The sequence below is a fragment of the Scyliorhinus torazame genome, chromosome 2 (genome assembly GCF_047496885.1).
Source record: "Scyliorhinus torazame isolate Kashiwa2021f chromosome 2, sScyTor2.1, whole genome shotgun sequence".
Classification (NCBI taxonomy): Eukaryota; Metazoa; Chordata; class Chondrichthyes; order Carcharhiniformes; family Scyliorhinidae; genus Scyliorhinus; species Scyliorhinus torazame.
Window position 1 is genome coordinate 98571082 of NC_092708.1, and position 19843 is coordinate 98590924.

The 19843-nt window shown below is 43.5% G+C and overlaps 1 protein-coding gene across 4 annotated transcripts in view; it reads left to right on the forward strand.

The window, feature by feature from the left end:
- Positions 1-19387, forward strand: part of LOC140389925 (CD302 antigen-like) — a 94770-nt gene extending 75383 nt beyond the window's left edge. For 3 of the 4 annotated variants that reach the window (XM_072474607.1, XM_072474597.1, XM_072474580.1), the window contains 2 exons: positions 10042-10074; positions 19019-19387. In XM_072474607.1, the coding sequence (XP_072330708.1) occupies positions 10042-10074; positions 19019-19221 (236 nt within the window). In that variant the 3' untranslated portion in view covers positions 19222-19387. The remainder of the gene's footprint in view (positions 1-10041; positions 10075-19018) is intronic. The other variant, XM_072474588.1, reaches the window with a different exon arrangement.
- Positions 19388-19843: the final 456 nt, after the last annotated feature.

Below are 19843 nucleotides of genomic sequence, written 5' to 3' on the forward strand. Positions count from 1 at the left end.
CCTTTCAACAGCCTTTGCACAAAACTCACTATACATCACCTGCCAGAGGCCACCTGAAGCCCCTTTACATATCAGTGTCAATTAATGAATACTTAACATAAATGAGACAACTAATTGCAATGCCTCTTAACCCATTACTTAAAAGTCTCCCCTTCCTTGGAGAAAAAAAAAATTAGGTGAAAACAAAATTTCAAGAAACTCAAAAACACACACATGATTCCCCACCCCCCCTTTTTTTTGTTTGGACGAGAAAGAAAAAAAAAACAGTCACAGAAACAAGCACCCTTCATTAACAATATCCAAAAGTTTCTGTGAACTTGCCCCTCTTTTTGTAAAACAGTCTGGCAGTTGATAGCTCCTGTCGACCCATTTAATTTTTGTTATTTCCCCTCTGTCCAACATCTGCTTCAAATTTGCGATGTCTACCCTTAACCTCTTTTCATTGACACCTTTTGTAGAGTGCACATTTTCCCACAGGGATTTATTGTCAATGTGACAGTCAAAAGGTGTATTACCCAGATCCCCTAATCCCAAAATGTCTGTCAATATCATACTTGTATAAAAGGCCATATCCACCGCCTCTACAAGGCTTAACGTCTCAGCAGCCAAAGTGCTTTTTACCACTCTCCTTATTTTCTTTGTTTCCCACACAAGCGGGCAACATTTACCATTGTTCCCCAAAAGGAAAATTATAAAACCTCCTGCGCTTGAAACCCCATCACATAAATTTGCGTAGGACGCATCATTATAAACTATGAGTTTCAAGTGCCTAAGGTCACCTAAAACCGGGAACTTCAAAACACACTCCTGCATTTTTAGCTTGGCCAACGCTTTACTTGCTCTTATTATGTCTTCCACTTTGGGATCATTCATTTTTGTACTCAACTCTAAGACATCAAAACTCACATCCGGTCCAGTCTGTATACCTAACCAGTTCAGTTGCCCAATTAAACTTCGCAGTTGCTCTTTTTCTATCTTTGAAACCATTGCATCTTTTTGTGAAACTCGGCCACGACTAATTGCTATTGGGCTGATGCTTTCCAAATAAGATTGCTGATGTAAAATTGCCCCTAACTTAGTCTGTCCAATTTCCAGTCCAATATATTTAAATGCACCGGAAGCCTGACTTCCAACCCTGAATTCTTTCCTCAAACCAGAGATTACAATAGCTTCAAAATCACTAGTCCCACCCCACAAAAAATCATCGACATGCATCATAAAACTGCCAGAAAGATTTCCTTTATAGTGCCAGTAAAACATTGCAGGATCTGCTTTCAACTGGCAACAGCCTAACTTTAACAAAACTGACCTTACCGAAAAATACCAGACACTAGACGCATCATTTAATCCATATACACATTTGTTCAACTTCCAGAGTACCCCTTCTGTGTTAGCTGCTTCTTTAGGAGGATGGAGAAAAATGTCTCACTGGAGCTGATGCCCCTGCAAAAAGGCAGCTTTTATATCTATAGATTTGAAGCCCCATGCCTTTGTGGCTAATAGAGCCAAGAAGATCTTTAAAATAACCTTTCCTGCTGTAGATGAATCTACCCTTAAATCCTGATCTTCTAAGTTTTCTTCAAATCCCCTTGCCACAAGCCTGGCCTTTGCCTTATAAGTTCCATCCGGAAGAATCTTTTCCGTGCAAATCCATCTGTGGGATAGAGCTCTTTGTCCCCTGTCCGGTACTTCCGTGTATACCCCAAATTCACTCCGCTTAATTGATAACTTTTTCATCTAATTTATTTGAAGCCACCAAAATCTCACGTGTATGTGGGCTTCTACTCCTATTAGTATTCGTAGTCTTACTCATGTTCCGAGATCTTGATAAACTACGTCCCCTCTCCCGCCTGGTATCTCGTTCTGTACTGCTACTGCTTGATCTTTCCCTTCTGCTGTGGGATGTCCTTTCAATAGTTCTCGACCTTTTCCTGCCGACCTGTTCACTATCTGATGTACTATCTGAACTGGCATTGCGTTTCTGTGCCCTCCATTTTTGAACTTCGTTTTCCCAATCCATTGTCTTGACTCCTTCCCCTGAATGCTGTACATTCAACCAATGTTTATACTTTCCAGTGGCCTTCCCTGCTCTACTAATAACAGTTGCATCCTTCCATTGACTAGACCCTTCAGGCAAGAATGTCACTTTTGCAGCAACTTTTGGCAGTTGCCCTTTCGGAAAAATTGCCTGTTCTGATTCATCAGAAGTGTTGTGTTCCTCCACAAAAACCCTGTCTATATCAGTTAATTGGTCCTCATAGTTCTGTAACACATGCATACCAGATGACTCTGGTTCCTCGTCATGTCTGTCTGCTCTGTCTAAGTTTGAAAATTTGTAATCTGTACCCATTATCCTTGATGAATGTACCCTAACAGTTTGATTACCATGTTGCAAAATAATTGTTTTGCCACCTATGCCTATGATCTTTACTGGGCCTTTCCATTCATTAGAATTGTCTCTCTTATAGTATACCATGCTTCCTTGCTGAAAAACGGCATCTGATGGCCATACGTTATGTCTTAAAGCTCTGCGAATTCTTTCAGAGACTTCTGCTTCCAAAAAAGCTTTTCTACTGCGATGTAATGCATTTAAATGTTCAGCAAAACCAGAGCTAATTGTAGTCCCCTCCCAAGCTGGAGGCTGGTCATCCAAAATGGACGGAATTTTAGGATTTCTACCAAACACTAATTGATAAGGACTATAGCCCCCAACCATCTGCAATGAATTCTTTGCATGTACTGCCCATGCTAAAGCTGAATTTAGCCTGCAATTTGGTCGATCTGCCAAAATTTTCCGAAGCATGTCATCGATGACAGCATGATTTCTTTCACAGACACCATTACTAAATGGGCTTTCTGCACCGTATTCATAACTCTGATATTCATGTTTTCACACATATCCCTAAACTCATCATTAGCAAATTCACCCCCATTGTCCGTAAGGAATTTTGCCGGTGGACCCATTCCTGTCCCTATCCATTTTTCCACGATTTGATCCAGAATTACTCTCTTTTCTTTACTTCGTACAATCGTTGATTGACTAAATCTGGTTGCTAAATCTACAAAATGCAAAATAAATTTATTATTTGCTTTATCCCAGATCTTAAGGTCCATGGCCACAATGACGTTAAAATCCCTGGCCAAAGGTAGGGTTACTATCGGTCGTGCTGGTGTCCTTCTGTACTTCCTACAAACTTCACAGCGGTCACTAACCTGTTCTATCAGTTTAGTATAGTCGTCATCCCTTACCCCTGCATCCTTTAATAAATTATTCAGCCTCCGAGGAGACGGATGTGCAAATTGCCTATGCAGCTTTAATACCACAAGCTTTTTATCAGCTGAAGTCCCATTTTCAACTGCCATTAACACATCCTTAACCACCCTACTTAAAATATTCTTTGTCAGTAATGGAATACAATAGTGTCCCGACTGTGTAAATTGTAAGTCCACCGTCTTTCCAAAAACTGTTGCCTTATCCAGTTTCATGTGTGCTTTCTTCATCGACGGTCTGCTCAGAAGCAAAGGTATCTCACTTGATACAACATCCGTGCTAATGAAATGATTCACTCCGGCAATATTGCAAGGGATCACCACTCTTCTCAGCGACTTCAGAGTATTATCATCCCCAAACCTGAAACTTGTGGAACTTTCAAATTCCTTAACCTTGTTACGATTTTCAGCATTCAAAGAGTCCAGGTAACATTTTAACCAGTCAATTCCACACACAGTAGATGTGCAGCCACTGTCCAATACAGCACAGTTGAAAGATTCTGCAACCAACACCCTCATTACCGGCGTAAAACTGCTTGTCAATAGGACAATGCCTTCTTTCTGGTCACTATCTTCCATGTCATGTGTCACTTCAAACACTCTATCATAACGAGTTGGACAGTTGAAAGCATAATGGTATTGAGAGTCACATCGAAAACATCGATTTATCATGCCCCGTGCATTTCTGGGGTTCATCTTCCTATTGTAGGTTCTAACAGGGTTTCTGTCTTCATAATTTCCTTGTCTCGGTCTCCTTCTATAGTCTTGAGCCCTGTTCGTAGCCATACGATTTCGCCATCCTGTTAGTAGTGGATCTTCCATATTCTGACTTATTGCAGGCTGACTTATTTGGGTCGTCAGAGCCATCGGAATCCAATGTTTCCCCAGAAACTTTTGTAAAGCTTTTGTCATCTGTTCGAATAAGGTATCCTTATCAGTAAACTGAACTCCTGTCAAAACCAGGAGCCTATCCATGCTGCTCACTCTAGCACAGTCAAGTAATTTAAAGGCCAACACAGACTGGAAATTCCAGATTGTGTTTCTGCAGCCTTTTATATAGTCTGCCAAATTCCATTATATAGTCTTCCATGGACATATCCTCCATTTTCCAGAACTTATCAAAATCCGACCATGCTTCATACGCACTTAACAAGTCATCTTTCTTATAAATCTTATCCATATAATGTAATAAAGTCTCCAGACCTTCTTCTGAGTCTAACTCTTCCCATTCCAGCTCAGAAAGCACTTTGTTTCGGATTTTACTGCCATATGGTAGAGAAAGAGCCAATGCCATACCTTGTTTTCTCTTTCCCAAAGCAGTTACCTTAGTCCACATAACTACTGCACTCCTCCATTGGTCGTACGATTCCCTATCAGAAAATAAGGGAGGATAGTCATATCCAGCCATCTTTATCCTCGGTTCAGTCATATATCCTTTTTTTTTCCTTTTCTCACTCACTCCTTGGTTTGATCTGGAAAAGTTGTATCTTTCAACCCTTCACATTTACACAGCAAACATCCTCTGCTACCAATTGTTAAACGTTTTAGTTGCTGTGATACGAAGAGTCTAAAGTTCTGTTCCTTTTTCACAAACACACATTTATTTCCTTCCAACAGCGTTTGCACGAAACTCTTACTATACATCACCTGCCAGAGGCCACCTGAAGCCCCTTTACAGATCAGTGCCAATTAATGGATACTTAACATAAATGAGACAACGAATTGCAATGTCTCTTAACCCATTACTTAACATGGGCCTCGCTAGGGTGCTATTTCAGAGGGCCACTGAGACGTGATGGGCCGAATGGCCTCCTGCACCGTAGGGATTCTACGATACACCATACTTGTATATAACCCAATGAATGAGATCAGAATTATATATGTGTGACCAGGGATGATGGCAGTCTAACTAAGTATGCTTTTCTCCGTCTTAGTGACTGTAGTAAAAACCATAATCATTGTATGCGTATCCCTAGGTGAAATTTACTTGACCTATTAGCCTTCCCTGTTGTGGAAACATGGAATCATTGCACTTTACTGCAATAAGAGACATATATTCCTCAGTGATGCTGAGTTTCCATATCAATGCACTTAAGTTGCTGAAGATTTAAAATAATTGAGTACTGCAATCAAATTCTGGATCCACATTAGTTGAAAACTCTGGAATGCTTTGAAATCGAAATGGCTCCATAGTGCAAGATTTAACTGAGAATTAAATCATCTGTGAAGGTTAATTATTTTGACTATTTGAGATCACACTTTAAAGCTTTTGATGCAACCAAGAAAAAAGAAAACTTAATTTATAGTAACCTACAGAACCTTGACGAATGAGATTTATGCACACTGATTTGTACAAAGAAAACATTGGATTATCAGATTAATAATGGCAAATAAGAAAAATCTAACTTTGCAACAAGGTGTTGAAAGTACGAGCTACCCTGCAGAAAATGTTAGGTAGACAAAAAGAGTTAAAACATTCCATCTGGAATTTGCTGTTTCTTTTCAGGTGATACAAGAGACTGATGTTCATATTGGGTGATGAATGTCAATAAAAATATCACCCTAGCTCTTTGTTTCAAGGCCACAGGTAAAGGAGGAAGAAAGGTTTGAGTCCTTTAGGTCATATGAATTCAGTGACCATACTCCCCAGACGGTCGTATGTGGAGCAAATTAACACAACTCAACACATGTGCTGTGCTGCAATGGAGCTGTGGTCAAATGTCCCTTTGGCATTGATCCATGCAGTACATTAAATGTAGGGTTACCGTGATACACTTTGACATCCAGTGGTGGAGGAGTGGAGTTGCTGGTGAGTCTGTGTGTGTGTGTGTGTGTGTGTGTGTGTGTGGGGGGGGGGGGGGGGGGGGGGGGTTGCTGTTGAGGCTGAGATCAAGGGAGATAGGGTGCTGGTGAGTCTCATAGGGGTAGGGTGGCCAGGGTGCCAAACCTATGAGGGAGTTGGATGGGGGCAGGGATTTGCAGATACGCCTGAGAGCAGAAGGGAGGCGGAAGGTGTTGGCAAGCCTCAAAGTCAGTATGGGGGCGCTGGTGATCTAAGTGAGTGGGGGTGGGGCACTGATGTGTCTGTGAGAGTGGGGGTGGGGTGCTGATGTGTCTGGGGATGGGGTGCTGATGTGTCTGGGGGTGGGGTGCTGATGTGTCTGTGAGAGTGGGGGTGGGGCACTGATGTAACTGTGAGAGTGGGGGTGGAGCACTGATGTGTCTGTGAGAGTGGGGGTGGGGTGCTGATGTGTCTGTGAGAGTGATGGTGGGGTGCAGATGTGTCTGTGAGAGTGGGGGTGGGGTGCTGATGTGTCTGTGAGAGTGATGGTGGGGTGCAGATGTGTCTGAGAGTTGGGGTGGGGTGCTGATGTGTCTGTGAGAGTGATGGTGGGGTGCAGATGTGTCTGTGAGAGTGGGGGTGGGGTGCTGATGTGTTTGGGGATGGGGTGCTGATGTGTCTATGAGAGTGGGGTGGGGTGCTGATGTGTTTGGGGATGGGGTGCTGATGTGTCTATGAGAGTGGGGGTGGGGTGCTGATGTGTCTGTGAGAGTTGGGGTGGGGTGCTGATGTGTCGGTGTCTGTGGGGATGGGGTGCTGATGTGTCTATGAGAGTGGGGTGGGGTGCTGATGTGTTTGGGGATGGGGTGCTGATGTGTCTATGAGAGTGGGGGTGGGGTGCTGATGTGTCTGTGAGAGTTGGGGTGGGGTGCTGATGTGTCGGTGTCTGTGGGGATGGGGTACTGATGTGTCTGTGAGAGTGGGGGTGGGGTGCTGATGTGTCTGTGAGAGTGGGGGTGGGGTGCTGATGTGTCTGTGAGAGTGGGGGTGGGGTGCTGATGTGTCTGTGAGAGTGGGGGTGGGGTGCTGATGTGTCTGTGAGAGTGGGGGTGGGGTACTGATGTGTCTGGGGTGAGGCTCCTGGTACATCTGACAGCCAGGTTGCGGCTGCTGGTGGGTGAAAGAGTGGGGGGTTGGAGGACATGAAATGCTGAGTGTGAGGATGTGTGGGGGCGCTGATGAATCGGAGAAGGAGATTAGTTATGGTGGTGAGTCGAAGAGAGGATGGGTAGAGGTGCTGGTAAGTCTGTTAAAGTGGAGATGCTGGTATGAGAGAGTGAAGCTGGTGGGGTGGTGAGTCTGAAGCTGGAGGTGGGAGTGAAGTGGTTGACAATGCTGTTCAGCCAGTAAGGGGTGGGTGCGGATGCTGCAGAGTCTGAAGGTGGAGAGGGGAGGGATGCAGGGGACGCTGGTAAGTTTTTGAAAGTGTGGGTTGGAGTGTTAATGAGTTTGTCTGGGGGTGGGATGCTGGCGTGTCTCTTGGGGGGTGGGCGAGGTGGGGGGTCCGTGATGGGGTAGGGTGCTAGTGAGTCTGTTAGGGGGATGGGGGGGCTGGGGAGTCTGTTTGGGGGTTGAGGATGCTGGGGTGTCTGTTTGGGGGTTGGGGATGCTGGGGTGTCTGTTTGGGGGTTGGGGATGCTGGGGTGTCTGTTTGGGGGTTGGGGATACTGGGGTGTCTATTTGGGGGTTGGGTGTGCTGGGATGTCTGTTTGGGGGTTGGGGATGCTGGGGTGTCTGTTGGGGGTTGGGGATGGTGGGGTGTCTGTTTGGGGGTTGGGGATGCTGGGGTGTCTGTTTGGGGGTTGGGGATGCTGGGGTGTCTGTTTGGGGGGTGGGGATGCTGGCATGTCTGTTTGGGGGTTGGGGATGCTGGGGTGTCTGTTTGGGGGTTGGGGGTGCTGGGGTGTCTGTTTGGGGGTTGGGGGTGCTGGGGTGTCTGTTTGGGGGTTGGGGATGCTGGGGTGTCTGTTTGGGGATACTGGGGTGTCTGTTTGGGGGTTGGGGATGCTGGGGTGTCTGTTTGGGGGTTGGGGATGCTGGGGTGTCTGTTTGGGGGTTGGGGATGCTGGGGTGTTTATTTGGGGGTTGGGGATGCTGGGGTGTCTGTTTGGGGGTTGGGGATGCTGGGGTGTCTGTTTGGGGATACTGGGGTGTCTGTTTGGGCATTGGGGATGCTGGGGTGTCTGTTTGGGGGTTGGGGATGCTGGGGTGTCTGGGGGTTGGGGATGCTAGGGTGTCTGTTTGGGGGTTGGGGATGCTGGGGTGTCTGTTTGGGGATACTGGGGTGTCTGTTTGGGGGTTGGGGATGCTGAGGTGTCTGTTTGGGGATACTGGGGTGTCTGTTTGGGGGTTGGGTGCGCTGGGGTGTCTATTTGGGGGTTGGGTGTTCTGGGGTGTCTGTTTGGGGGTTGGGTGTGCTGGGGTGTCTGTTTGGGGGTTGGGTGTGCTGGGGTGTCTGTTTGGGGGTTGGGTGTGCTGGGGTGTCTATTTGGGGGTTGGGGATGCTGGGGTGTCTGTTTGGGGGTTGGGGATGCTGGGGTGTCTGTTCGGGGGTTGGGGATGCTGGGGTGTCTGTTTGGGGGTTGGGGATACTGGGGTGTCTGTTTGGGGTGGGGATGCTGGGGTGTCTGTTTGGGGGTTGGGGGTGCTGGCGTGTCTGTTGGGGGTGGGGGTGCTGGGGTGTCTGTTTGGGGGTTGGGGATGCTGGCGTGTCTGTTGGGGGTGGGGGTGCTGGGGTGTCTGTTTGGGGGTTGGGGGTGCTGGGGTGTCTGTTTGGGCGTTGGGGATGCTGGGGTGTCTGTTTGGGGGTTGGGGATGCTGGGGTGTCTGTTTGGGGGTTGGGGATGCTGGAGTGTCTGTTTGGGAGTTGGGGATGCTGGAGTGTCTGTTTGGGGGTTGGGGATGCTGGGGTGTCTGTTTGGGGGTTGGGGGTGCTGGGGTGTCTGTTTGGGCATTGGGGGTGCTGGCGTGTCTGTTGGGGGTGGGGGTGCTGGGGTGTCTGTTTGGGGATTGGGGTGCTGGGAGTCTGTTTGGGGGGTGAGGATGTTAGTGAACATGTTAGTGGTTGGGTGCGTGAGTCTGAGAGGGGTGGGGTGCTGGTGAGCCTGAGTGGGAGGGGTACAGGGTGAGTCTGAGGGGTAGGGGTGCTGGCGAGTCTGTGAGGGGTGAGGATTCTATGGGGGTGCTGGTGGGTTTGTGAGGGGTGGGGGTTCCGTTGAGCCTATGGAGGGGGGGGTTTGGGTGCTCACGAGTCTGAAAGAGGGTGGGGATTTTGGCAGGTCTGTTAGGGGTGGGGGTGCGAGTTTGGGCGCGTCTGTGATGGCGTGGGGGTGCTGAGGGGTATGCAAAGGGGGCTGGGTGCTGGGGAGTCTGAAAAGATGGGGATGCTGGGGAGTCTGAGGGTGGTTGGGTGTGTTGAGGAGTCTGTGAAAAGGTGGGTTCTTCGGGAATCTGAGGCAGATAGGGGTGTTGCGGAGTCTGAAGAGTGTGGGGGAGCTGGGGAGTCTTTGAAGGAGGTGAGCAAGCTGGGGTGTCTGTGAAGGAGGTGAGCAAGCTGGGGAGTCTGTGAAGGAGGTGAGCTGGGGAATCTGAAGGCTATAGGGGTGCTGGTGAGTCTGAGAGAGGGTGCAAGAGAGCGAGCCACCAGGAGGAGTGTGCATGCACAGGTGGAGCTGTGCTTGCACAGAACTTGATGGCCAATAACATAGAGGAGAGACAGTGCAGATAAACCAGGGCATTTGCCTCAAATTAGGGCACTGTTAGGGCATGCAGCTGCCAGCCGTCTGCCGCCCACCATGATTTATTTCCTAGCTTTACAGCTTAGTTTGTCGCCCATTGAGAGTCACTGGTGAAAACCTGAGCATTAATGTGCTGCATCCAATATGTAACTTCACTCTTAAACTCATGTATGTTTTTATATTTTTTTCTAGTAGCTGTGCCTGATGGAGAAAAATGCTCAAGTGGTGAGTATTTTTTTTATTTGTTCATGGTATGTGGACTTCGCTGACTGGGCCAGTATTTATTGCCCAACCCTCTGGACATTTAAGAGTCAACCATAGGGGATCATGTGATGTGAGCATGGGAGCAGCTGCGTTTTTGTGAGCTCTGACTCTGCTCATCTTTCAGTCTTGGTTTTTATCCTTGTGAACTTTTATGTCTTTTCTCGGTTTACGTGGCTTTTACTATGTTCCGATATTAGTTGGTCAATGTTTCAGCACTTTTCAGTTGAGACAATATGCTTTAATCCTCGTTGCTTCATGGTGACTGGAAGGAATTGGGGTGGGGCTGGTTCTTGGTAGCGCAGCTGCCTTTGAAGGTTTCCCGCCCTGACAGTATGGTGCACAACGACGGGTGATGGCTGCTAGCGAAAAGGTGATCCATCTGACAGTCTTGGCTCTGCGGTGCAGGATGTTAAAACCCAATTTTAAGAGTTGCAAGATGTCTTGATAGATGTGGCAACGGGGCACAAGAAGGTTCTTGTAATAGAGAGAGTATGGTCTCTGGTGGAAACCCGCCTGCGCACAGTTGAGTTCCTGTTGCATGGCCTGGCGTCCATCCTAGGGGTTCGGGTTCGGATGTAGGGGAACCGATGAGAATCCCGGTCGTGCCTGGTGTCTTCGGTCAGGTGGCAGATAGATTCGCAGCCGAGTTTGAGAACTGGTTGCCATGTTTCAGGAATCTCAAACCTGGAGGCTAGGCAGCTCAAATACGATGGAACACTTTTATTCTGAGAGTACTCCTGAAGAGTGCTCTCCATCTCAGGTCATGTTTTATCCTGGATGTCTGCTTTCATCTTAAGCCAGTAGAGTGGTCTTTATCCTGATGATTACCTTGTTCCTCACTTGTTATCCTGGACTTTACTCCCGATAATCATGTTGTCTGCTAATGTTGTCAATTTATCCATTTGCAGGGTAGTAAATATTTATTCTCCCAAGATGACCTTCATTGTTGGTTATCCTGTGTTATGGGAGAGGTGTTTTCAGAATCCCAAAATGTATCATGGAGTTCAACCAATCTTCCCCTTTAATGGATTGTTAGCTTTTGAAGCACACGGCTTGTTCCCCAGGTGTGATATTACAATTATGGACACGTGGTTTTTAACACAAAACAATGTTTATTCCATGAAGTCAACTTAACCTTTTAAATAAACATTGGATCCCTTAACACCCTTACTTCAAAGATAACCCCAAAAATAATACAACACTAAATAATCCCTCAAAATGTTTCTTCAAACATCCAAAAGACTTCCCCTTTAACAACAGACATGAGGTTACATTCAATATACTGATAGTCTTTGGATTTGCAGACATCAACAGACCAGTTCTGTGTTTTCTTCTTGCAGCTCACTGGAAACACACAGACACACGCAAGCTGCTCTCTCAAACTGGCTTTCTCCTTTCATGCAGCTCTCAGCAAACCAGCCAGGCACTTTTCAGCTGCTCTCAGCAAAACCAGTCAGGCACTTTTCAGCTGCTCTCAGCAAAACACACAGTCACACCCAAGCTGCTCTCTCAAACTGAAACCAAAAGCAGAAGTGAGCTTAGCTCAGCTCCCCCCACCCTCTGACATCACTTCAGTAATATGATCAGCTTCATTTGTTAAAGGTACATTTCTTCAACATCCAATTCTTAAAGGCACTCTCGCATGACACCTCCCCCCAAGAAAAAAAATAAACCATCAACTTCAAGATGGTTTCATTTTTCACTTTTGCACCATCCACTAAGAAATGTACACAGTAAATATACCTTCTTTTTGTTTCACAAAAAAAAACACGCAAACAGGCATAATAATAAAGTCCATCTTACCCGTTCTTCTTCCTCCAACCGAAATCCTTCTCGATTGACAGTCTCTTTGAACAAGAAAGTCTCTGCACGATCCATCCATTCCTCTACTCCTCGGCATTTCTCTTTAGAATCGGATACTTTAGTTCAATCTGACCACAGAGTCCCTTGCAATTCTCCAATACAGGAACATTGGTTACCACAGCTTTCAGGCAGTCAAATGCCTGTTGAAAGTCCGCTGTCCATTGAAAATTTTGACGTTTTTTTAGCAATTCCATCAGTGGAGTAATCACGTCACAAAACCTTTGCACAAATGTTCGAACAAAACCACTCATGCTAAGAAATCGCATTATTTCCCTTCGTCTTGAGGGTATCGGAAACTCCGCAAGGAAAGTGATTTGGGCTTCTCCAAATTCACTTTCGGCTTGGTTCATCACCAAATCCGCCTCCTGAAGTCGATCGAAGGACTCCATACGATGTTTTAAATGTTCTTTCCATGTCTGGAAGTTGGAAATAAAAGCAGATTGTCCCACTTCCTCAATGCAATCCTTCAGACGTGGGATAGGATAAGAGTCCGTTCTTGTAACAGCATTCACCTTTCGGTAGTCCACACACAACCGTTGGGTACCGTCTGGTTTAGGTACCAGCATTATGGGTGAGCTCCATTGGCTGCAACCCACTTCAATTATGCCATTTTTAAGCATACTCTCAATCTCTTTGTTAACCTGTGCCAATTTTAAAGGATTAAGTCTATATGGATGGTGTTTGATAGGAACAGCATTTCCCACATCCATCATGTATAGCCATTTTAGTACTTCCCAATTTATCTCTACAAACTTGCCCATGTGATACCAATAAATCTTTCAGGTCAGTTCGTTTTTCCTCTGGAAGGTAACTTAACAATTCATCCCAATTTTTAAGAACATCCTCATTTTCCAATTTAATTTGAGGTATGTTAAATTCACAGTCATCTGGATTTGGTTCGTCACTTTGAGTTAGAATCATTAAAACCTCCTGTTTCTCTCCTTCCCTTTCAAAGTACCTTGGAAGCATATTCACATGACACACTCGGTGAGTCTTCCTTCTCTCTGGTGTTTTTACCACATAATTCACCTCACTTAATTTCCTTTCAATCTGATACGGTCCACAAAACCTAGCTTTTAAAGGCTCACCTACCACTGGTAACAACACTAAAACTTTATCTCCACTGGCAAAACTACGAACTTTGGATTTCTTGTTCGCTACCCGTTTCATCACACTTTGTGCAACTTTCAAATGTCGTCTAGCCAATTCAACTCCTCTATTTAATTGTTCCCTAAAATTTGACATGGAATCCAATAGTGTAATTTCCAATTTCTCACCCAACAATTTTTCCTTAATCAATTTAAGTGGTCCTCTTACCTCATGACCAAAACTTAGTTCAAAAGGACTAAATTTGGAAGACTCATTAGGTGCATCCCTAATTGCAAACAATACGAATGGAATTCCTTTATCCCAATCCTCTGGATAATCTTGACAATACGCCCTCAACATTGTCTTTAATGTCTGATGCCACCTTTCCAACGCTCCCTGCGATTCCGGATGATACGCAGTTGATTTAAATTGTTTTATTCCTAAGCTATTCCTAACTTCTTTGAATAACTTTGAAGTAAAATTTGAATCTTGATCCGATTGAATTTCTGTGGGTAGTCCATATCTAGTAAAGAATTTAATAACTCCTCCACAGTCTTTTTAGCTGTAATATTACGTACTGGAATGTCCTCTGAAAACCTAGTAGACACATCCATTATAGTCAAAAAATATTGATTCCCACTTTGTTTTTAGGAAGCGGTCCTACACAATCAATTAGGACCCTCGTTAAAGGTTCCTCAAATGCTGGAATGGGTATTAAGGGCGCTGGTTTTATCACTGCTTGAGGTTTCCCTATCACTTGACATGTGTGACATGATTGACAAAATTTAACTACATCTTTATGTAGTCCAGGCCAATAAAAATGTTTCTGGATTTTAGCTTGAGTTTTCCTTATTCCCAAATGACCTCCCACTGGTACCTCATGTGCAACTCGCAACACCTCCTTTCTATACCCTACCGGCAATACTACTTGATGAACTTCTGCCCACTTTTCATCCGCCTGCATATGTACAGGTCTCCATTTTCTCATCAAGACATCATTTTTACGGTAATAACACTCTGGTATACTCTCAGATTCCTCTTCCGTATATGCTTTCTGATATATCCGTTTTATTTCTACATCTTTCTGTTGTAACTCCACCAATTTTCCTGAACTAAAAATATCCGCCTCATCCTCCACCTGCTCTTGTTCTTTTTCAACCATCTGATCAAAAATCATTTCTGATAATTGCACTTCAACTTCATCTTCACTCTCTGATTTCTCCTCTTGTCTTAACCTGTGACTTTGCGACCTTGTTACTACACAATCCGGAAAAATCTCAGGATATTCATCCTTCAACACTTCAGTTGTCTGATTTTCCACTGGCTTATCAACCACAGTAGGCATCACTCCCACCTGCTATCCAGCTATATCGTTACCTAAGATAAACTGTATTCCTGGACAAGATAGTTTATCTATTACTCCTACTACCACTTCACCACTCTTCACTGGACTTTCCAACCTTACCTTATATAATGGAACGCTACTCCTCTCACCCTGAATTCCACATATCACCACCTTTTCTGGCAACATTCTTCCCAAAATACATAATTCCTCATCTCTTACAATTAAAGATTGACTAGCCCCTGTATCTCTTAAAATTGTGATTTCTTTACCTGCTCCTCCTGATACACATGAGTAAACTTTACCCACACAAGTATATTCTTTAAAGACATCTGGCACCTTCATAACAATTACTTCTTGAACAGGCTGTACAATTGTTTGCACCTCCTTCGCTTATCTTGGGTTTTCCTTTACCACTCTAACAAACCCCACTGTCTTATCCTGTTTTACCACATCAGCCTTCCCAGTGCTTTTCTTCAACCACCAACACTGTGACTTTACATGGCCTAGTTTATTACGGTGAAAACATTTGAAACTTTTCATTTCTTTTTCACCCTCCTGGATTTATTTTTTAATATGAGGTACACGCTCTTTATTGTCTCCCATCAGATCACCTTTACCTTTACCACTTGAGTATTTCTCATGTCCCCAGTTTCTATACCTCACCGGCTGAAACTGATGTCGGAAACCAATCTTTGATTTATGAACTAATTTATAATCATCTGCCATTTCCGATGCTAATCTTGCAGTTTTAACCCTCTGTTCTTCCACATGAGTTCTCACTACATCAGGAATTGAATTTTTAAACTCCTCCAAAAGTATAATTTCTCTGAGAGCTTCATACGTTTGGTCTATTTTCAAAGCCCTTATCCACCTATCAAAATTAGTCTGTTTGAGCCTTTCAAACTCTATGTACGTTTGACCAAATTCTTTCCTTAAATTTCTAAATCTTTGTCTGTATGCTGCAGGCACTAGCTCATATGCACTTAAGATGGATTTCTTCACCTCCTCATACGTTCCAGATACCTCCTCCGGTAATGATGCAAACACTTCACTAGCCCTACCTACCAGCTTTGTTTGAATCAGTGATACCAACATGTCCTGTGGCCATTGCATTTGTTCAGCTACCTTCTCAAATGAAATGAAAAAGGCTTCTACCTCCTTCTCGTCAAACCTTGGCAATGCTTGGACATATTTAAATAAATCTCCACCACGTCTTCGACTATGACGCTCTGTCTCATTATCCTCATCCATCTCCTCCAACTGTACGTGTCCCTTTGCGTCTGCCAATTTTAACTCATTTTCATGTTTCAGAGCCATTTTCCGAAGTTCAAACTCTCTCTCTTTTTCCCTTTCCTCTCTATCTCTTTCTTTGTTTCTTTCTTCTCTCTCCTTTTCTTTTTCCTCTCTATCTCTATCTCTTTCTTTTTCTTTCATTGCATATTCAAGCCGCTTTAATTCTCCTTCATGTTCAAGTTGCTTTAATTCTTTTTCATGTTCAAATTGCTTAATCTGCAACTGGAGCTTTGCCATATCTAATGAGTCAGAATGTATCACAGGCAAACGTAAATGAGCATATACCGCGTTAAGTACGTCATCTTTTTGTATTTTGCTAGGCAGTGTTAACTGCAATGCTTTTGCCAAACCTAACAGTCTGTTTTTAGTCTCTGTCCGTAAGGTATCACGTGTTACCGCGTCCACCCCCAAAAACTTCTGAGCCTCCGAAAGAGCCATTGTTCAGAACACTCTCCCCACTTAAACTAAAATACCACACCGGAAAAGCAACAATCCTTCACCGTCTTTAAGTTCACAAAAGCCAATCTAATAGATAGACTTTTATCCCCCTCGAGCCCACAACTGTTATGGGAGAGGTGTTTTCAGAACCACAAAATGTATCATGGAGTTCAACCAATCTCCCCCTTTAATGGATTGTTAGCTTTTGAAGCACATGGCTTGTTCCCCAGCTGTGATATTACAATTATGGACACGTGGTTTTTAACACAAAACAATGTTTATTCCATGAAGTCAACTTAACCTTTTAAATAAACATTGGATCCCTTAACACCCCTTACTTCAAAGATAACCCTGAAAATAATACAACACTAAATAATCCCTCAAAATGTTCCTTCAAACATCCAAAAGACTTCCCCTTTAACAACAGACATGAGGTTACATTCAATATACTGATAGTCTTTGGATTTGCAGACAGGTGTGGGTGGTAAAGGTTAGTTCTGTCCTTGCTACCAAATCTGGATGACTCTTTGTCAAAGCTCGGGCCACACTCAAAACATTAGCTCTGTTCTCTTTCCACGGATGCTGTCAGACCTGCTGTGATTGTCCAGCATTTTCTGTTTTTGTATCAGATTCCAGCATCCGCAGTAATTTGCTTTCAACCCCAGAGCATTACCTTGGGTTATTGGAGTCCAGCGGCAATACCATCATGCCACTGCCTCTCCTCAGTGTCTGAACTGAACACCAACATTTTAAATTGTTACTAATCTGATAAACTTTAAAACTTGATTGTTACTTTTTCCTAGTGTCCAATATCAAAATATAGGTGTAAAATGGGTGCAATGACCCCCAATTTCAGGAACCACTTCTTGAGCAAATGGCAGGGCAAGTGTGAAATTTATGAACATTTTGATAATGAAGTATGTTCATTCACAAACCATCCGTCTAACATGCTCAGTCACAGCAGAGCACCCAGTATGCATGTCAGTTGTACTGCTTCATAGGAACAGAGAACAATTGCGTAACAAATAAAGACATTTCTAGCTTCCACCATCCTAGGGATTGGGGACAGCGAGGGTTCACTGGACTGATTTCTGAGATGAAAGGGTTAATCTATAGAGAGAGGTTGAGTAAAGTGGAGCCGTTCTTTCTGTTGGTTCAGGGGAATGAGAGGTGAAATCATTAACTCATATGGAATTCTAAATGGGCTTGACCTGGTAGATGCTGAGAGCCTGTTTTTCCATGTTGGAGCATCTAGAACTAATAGGAATCATCTTGGACTGAGGAGCCAGCCATCTCAGACTGAGATGAATAGAAATTTCTTTACTCGGAGGGTTGTGAATCTGCAAATCTCTACCTGAGAGGGCTATGGATGCTCAGTCCTTGGGTATATTCAAGGCTGAGATTGATAGATTTTTGGACTCTATATGAGAGTTGAGGGAAATGGGGAACACGTAGGAAAGTGGAATGAAGATCAGCCATGATCTTATTACATTTTATCATGTTAGGCTGATGTTGATTTCAGGATTTGTGCACAGTTTCTTTCTCCTAAAATATCCTTGGGAAGAGGATAAGCAGAACCAGACAGGGAGAAGGGTGGAGGGTGTGGGTGGTAAAGGTTAGTTCTGTCCTTGCTATCAAATCTGGATGACTCTTTGTCAAAGCTAGGGCCAGACTCGAAACATTAGCTCTGTTCACTTTCCACAGATGATGTCTGTATGCTATACTGCTGCTCTTATTTCTTATATTCTTGTGTTGCAGTGATGAAGTTGGTGACTAATCATAGCATCCAGTCGCTATCACTTAGTCTGAAACAGATCCAGAATCAAGGAAAACAGCAGTGTTAGAGATTTTTGGGAACCATAAGTCCAAAGTCACCAGTTCCCTCTCAAGCGGGCTGTGCTCATTACGTTATGTCTCAAGTTATTACTGTATTACAGTGCGTTATTTTCTGAATTAAAAATCTATCCAGCTTGCTTTTAAATGGGTCACTATCCTCTTAGTGTTAATACGGCTTTGTGCCCTGTAAATGATTGCAATTCAACGCTAATAGGATTGTGGGTGGCAAGACTGGCACAAAAATACTGGCAGGTAATAGGGTGAAACAAATTTCCAGGAACAATCCACTAACAGCTGAAGTGAAATTCCGCAGCTTCATTGTTCCCTTTCCTGGCCCCTAAAGTTGACTGTCATGCCAGGATCATCAATCACCTCTTTAACGGGATTCTCTATGACATTCATTCCCAGCCCTGAATGACTCTGACAGGAAATCACGATAACTCAATAAATCCAGTAATTTCACATTTGCCATTAAGTTCAATGCAGTTCATTTCATGTAAGTTCATTTCATGGCTTTTTATTGCCTTCGGCAGTGCTAACGATGGAGTAGATCACATTCATTCAGAGAAACGTGGAGAATCAGAAACATATTTACTCTGCAAATGCCTGGATTTTATATGAATTCATAATGGTGACCATCATTATAATGAAGCAACTTCCCAGCAGTTTCTGGCTCCATGTGCTGCACTGGCAAGTGCTGTAAAACTGTGGTTTACCAGTACAGAACACCCAGTATTAGCATCAAAACGTTTTAGCATTTAACTCTTTATATTAGATCCTTGTTAGCTTGTATCTAATCTTTTGCCTCCCTTTCCGAATATGGTTGCTTTAAGACTGGAAAGGCTGTCCATAGACAGAATATTCTGTTTCAACTCATAAGCTTAATTAAATAGCCACATCCATGTTATCACTGACACTTCATTACTTCAGATGACAAATTAATAGTGATCATACAATCTTGTCCCTCATGGGCCAGAAAGATTGCAATAATATATTGCTTTATTCGGTCCAAATGGTTAACAATGTTTTTTTTTGTTGCAGGCAGCAAAAATAATGTATTACCAACAGCATTAATCATCACAGTTGCTGCAATTTTGGTGATAATTTCAATAGCCACATGGTATGCGTTCAACAGAAAATGTCTTGCTGCAAATGGATTTAATTCCATCCACTATAATCCAACAGATCAAGTTACAGATGACAGTATTCTGGTAGAGAATGAAGAAAGAGAATATGTAGCATAGTCTTTTTAATCATTACATGGTATTAAATACTAATAATGTAATTGCACAATAAATGATGAAACAGAGCTACATTGCCATTTGCTATGCATCGTTCGACCAAATTTTTAATTTTGATATACTCAATCCATGTTTTTATCTTACAGTTATTAAAGGCAAGAGTTTTAAACAGTGGACTAAAGAGCATTGCTTGGAATGTACAACCTGATGTTTGAAATTTATACTTAATCAGTCGCATAATCTTAATAATTTAGCAACTATCCGTTTTTATCACGATTTGATTTAAGGAAGTTCCTTAAGGTTACGTATTTTTAAAAATCACTATCAATTCAAAGGTTTAAAACAACAAGAAAAGGAAAGCCTGTACACTCAGAATAGAATTATTCATCTCATATTTTTGTGCATAAGATATGCCTCACTGGATTTTGAAGAAACATTTTTTTTGTTTTTTTAACCAGTTTTGACCAGAGATTAAGATGACAGGATTAAAACAGTTTGCCTTTTAAAATGTGTAAATGTTGGAATAATTTTGTTTTTAAATTGTATAAAGCAGTTACATTACATAGTATTTAATAGCTACATAGAGATAATAATCATCATGTATTCATTGTTTATCACATATCCT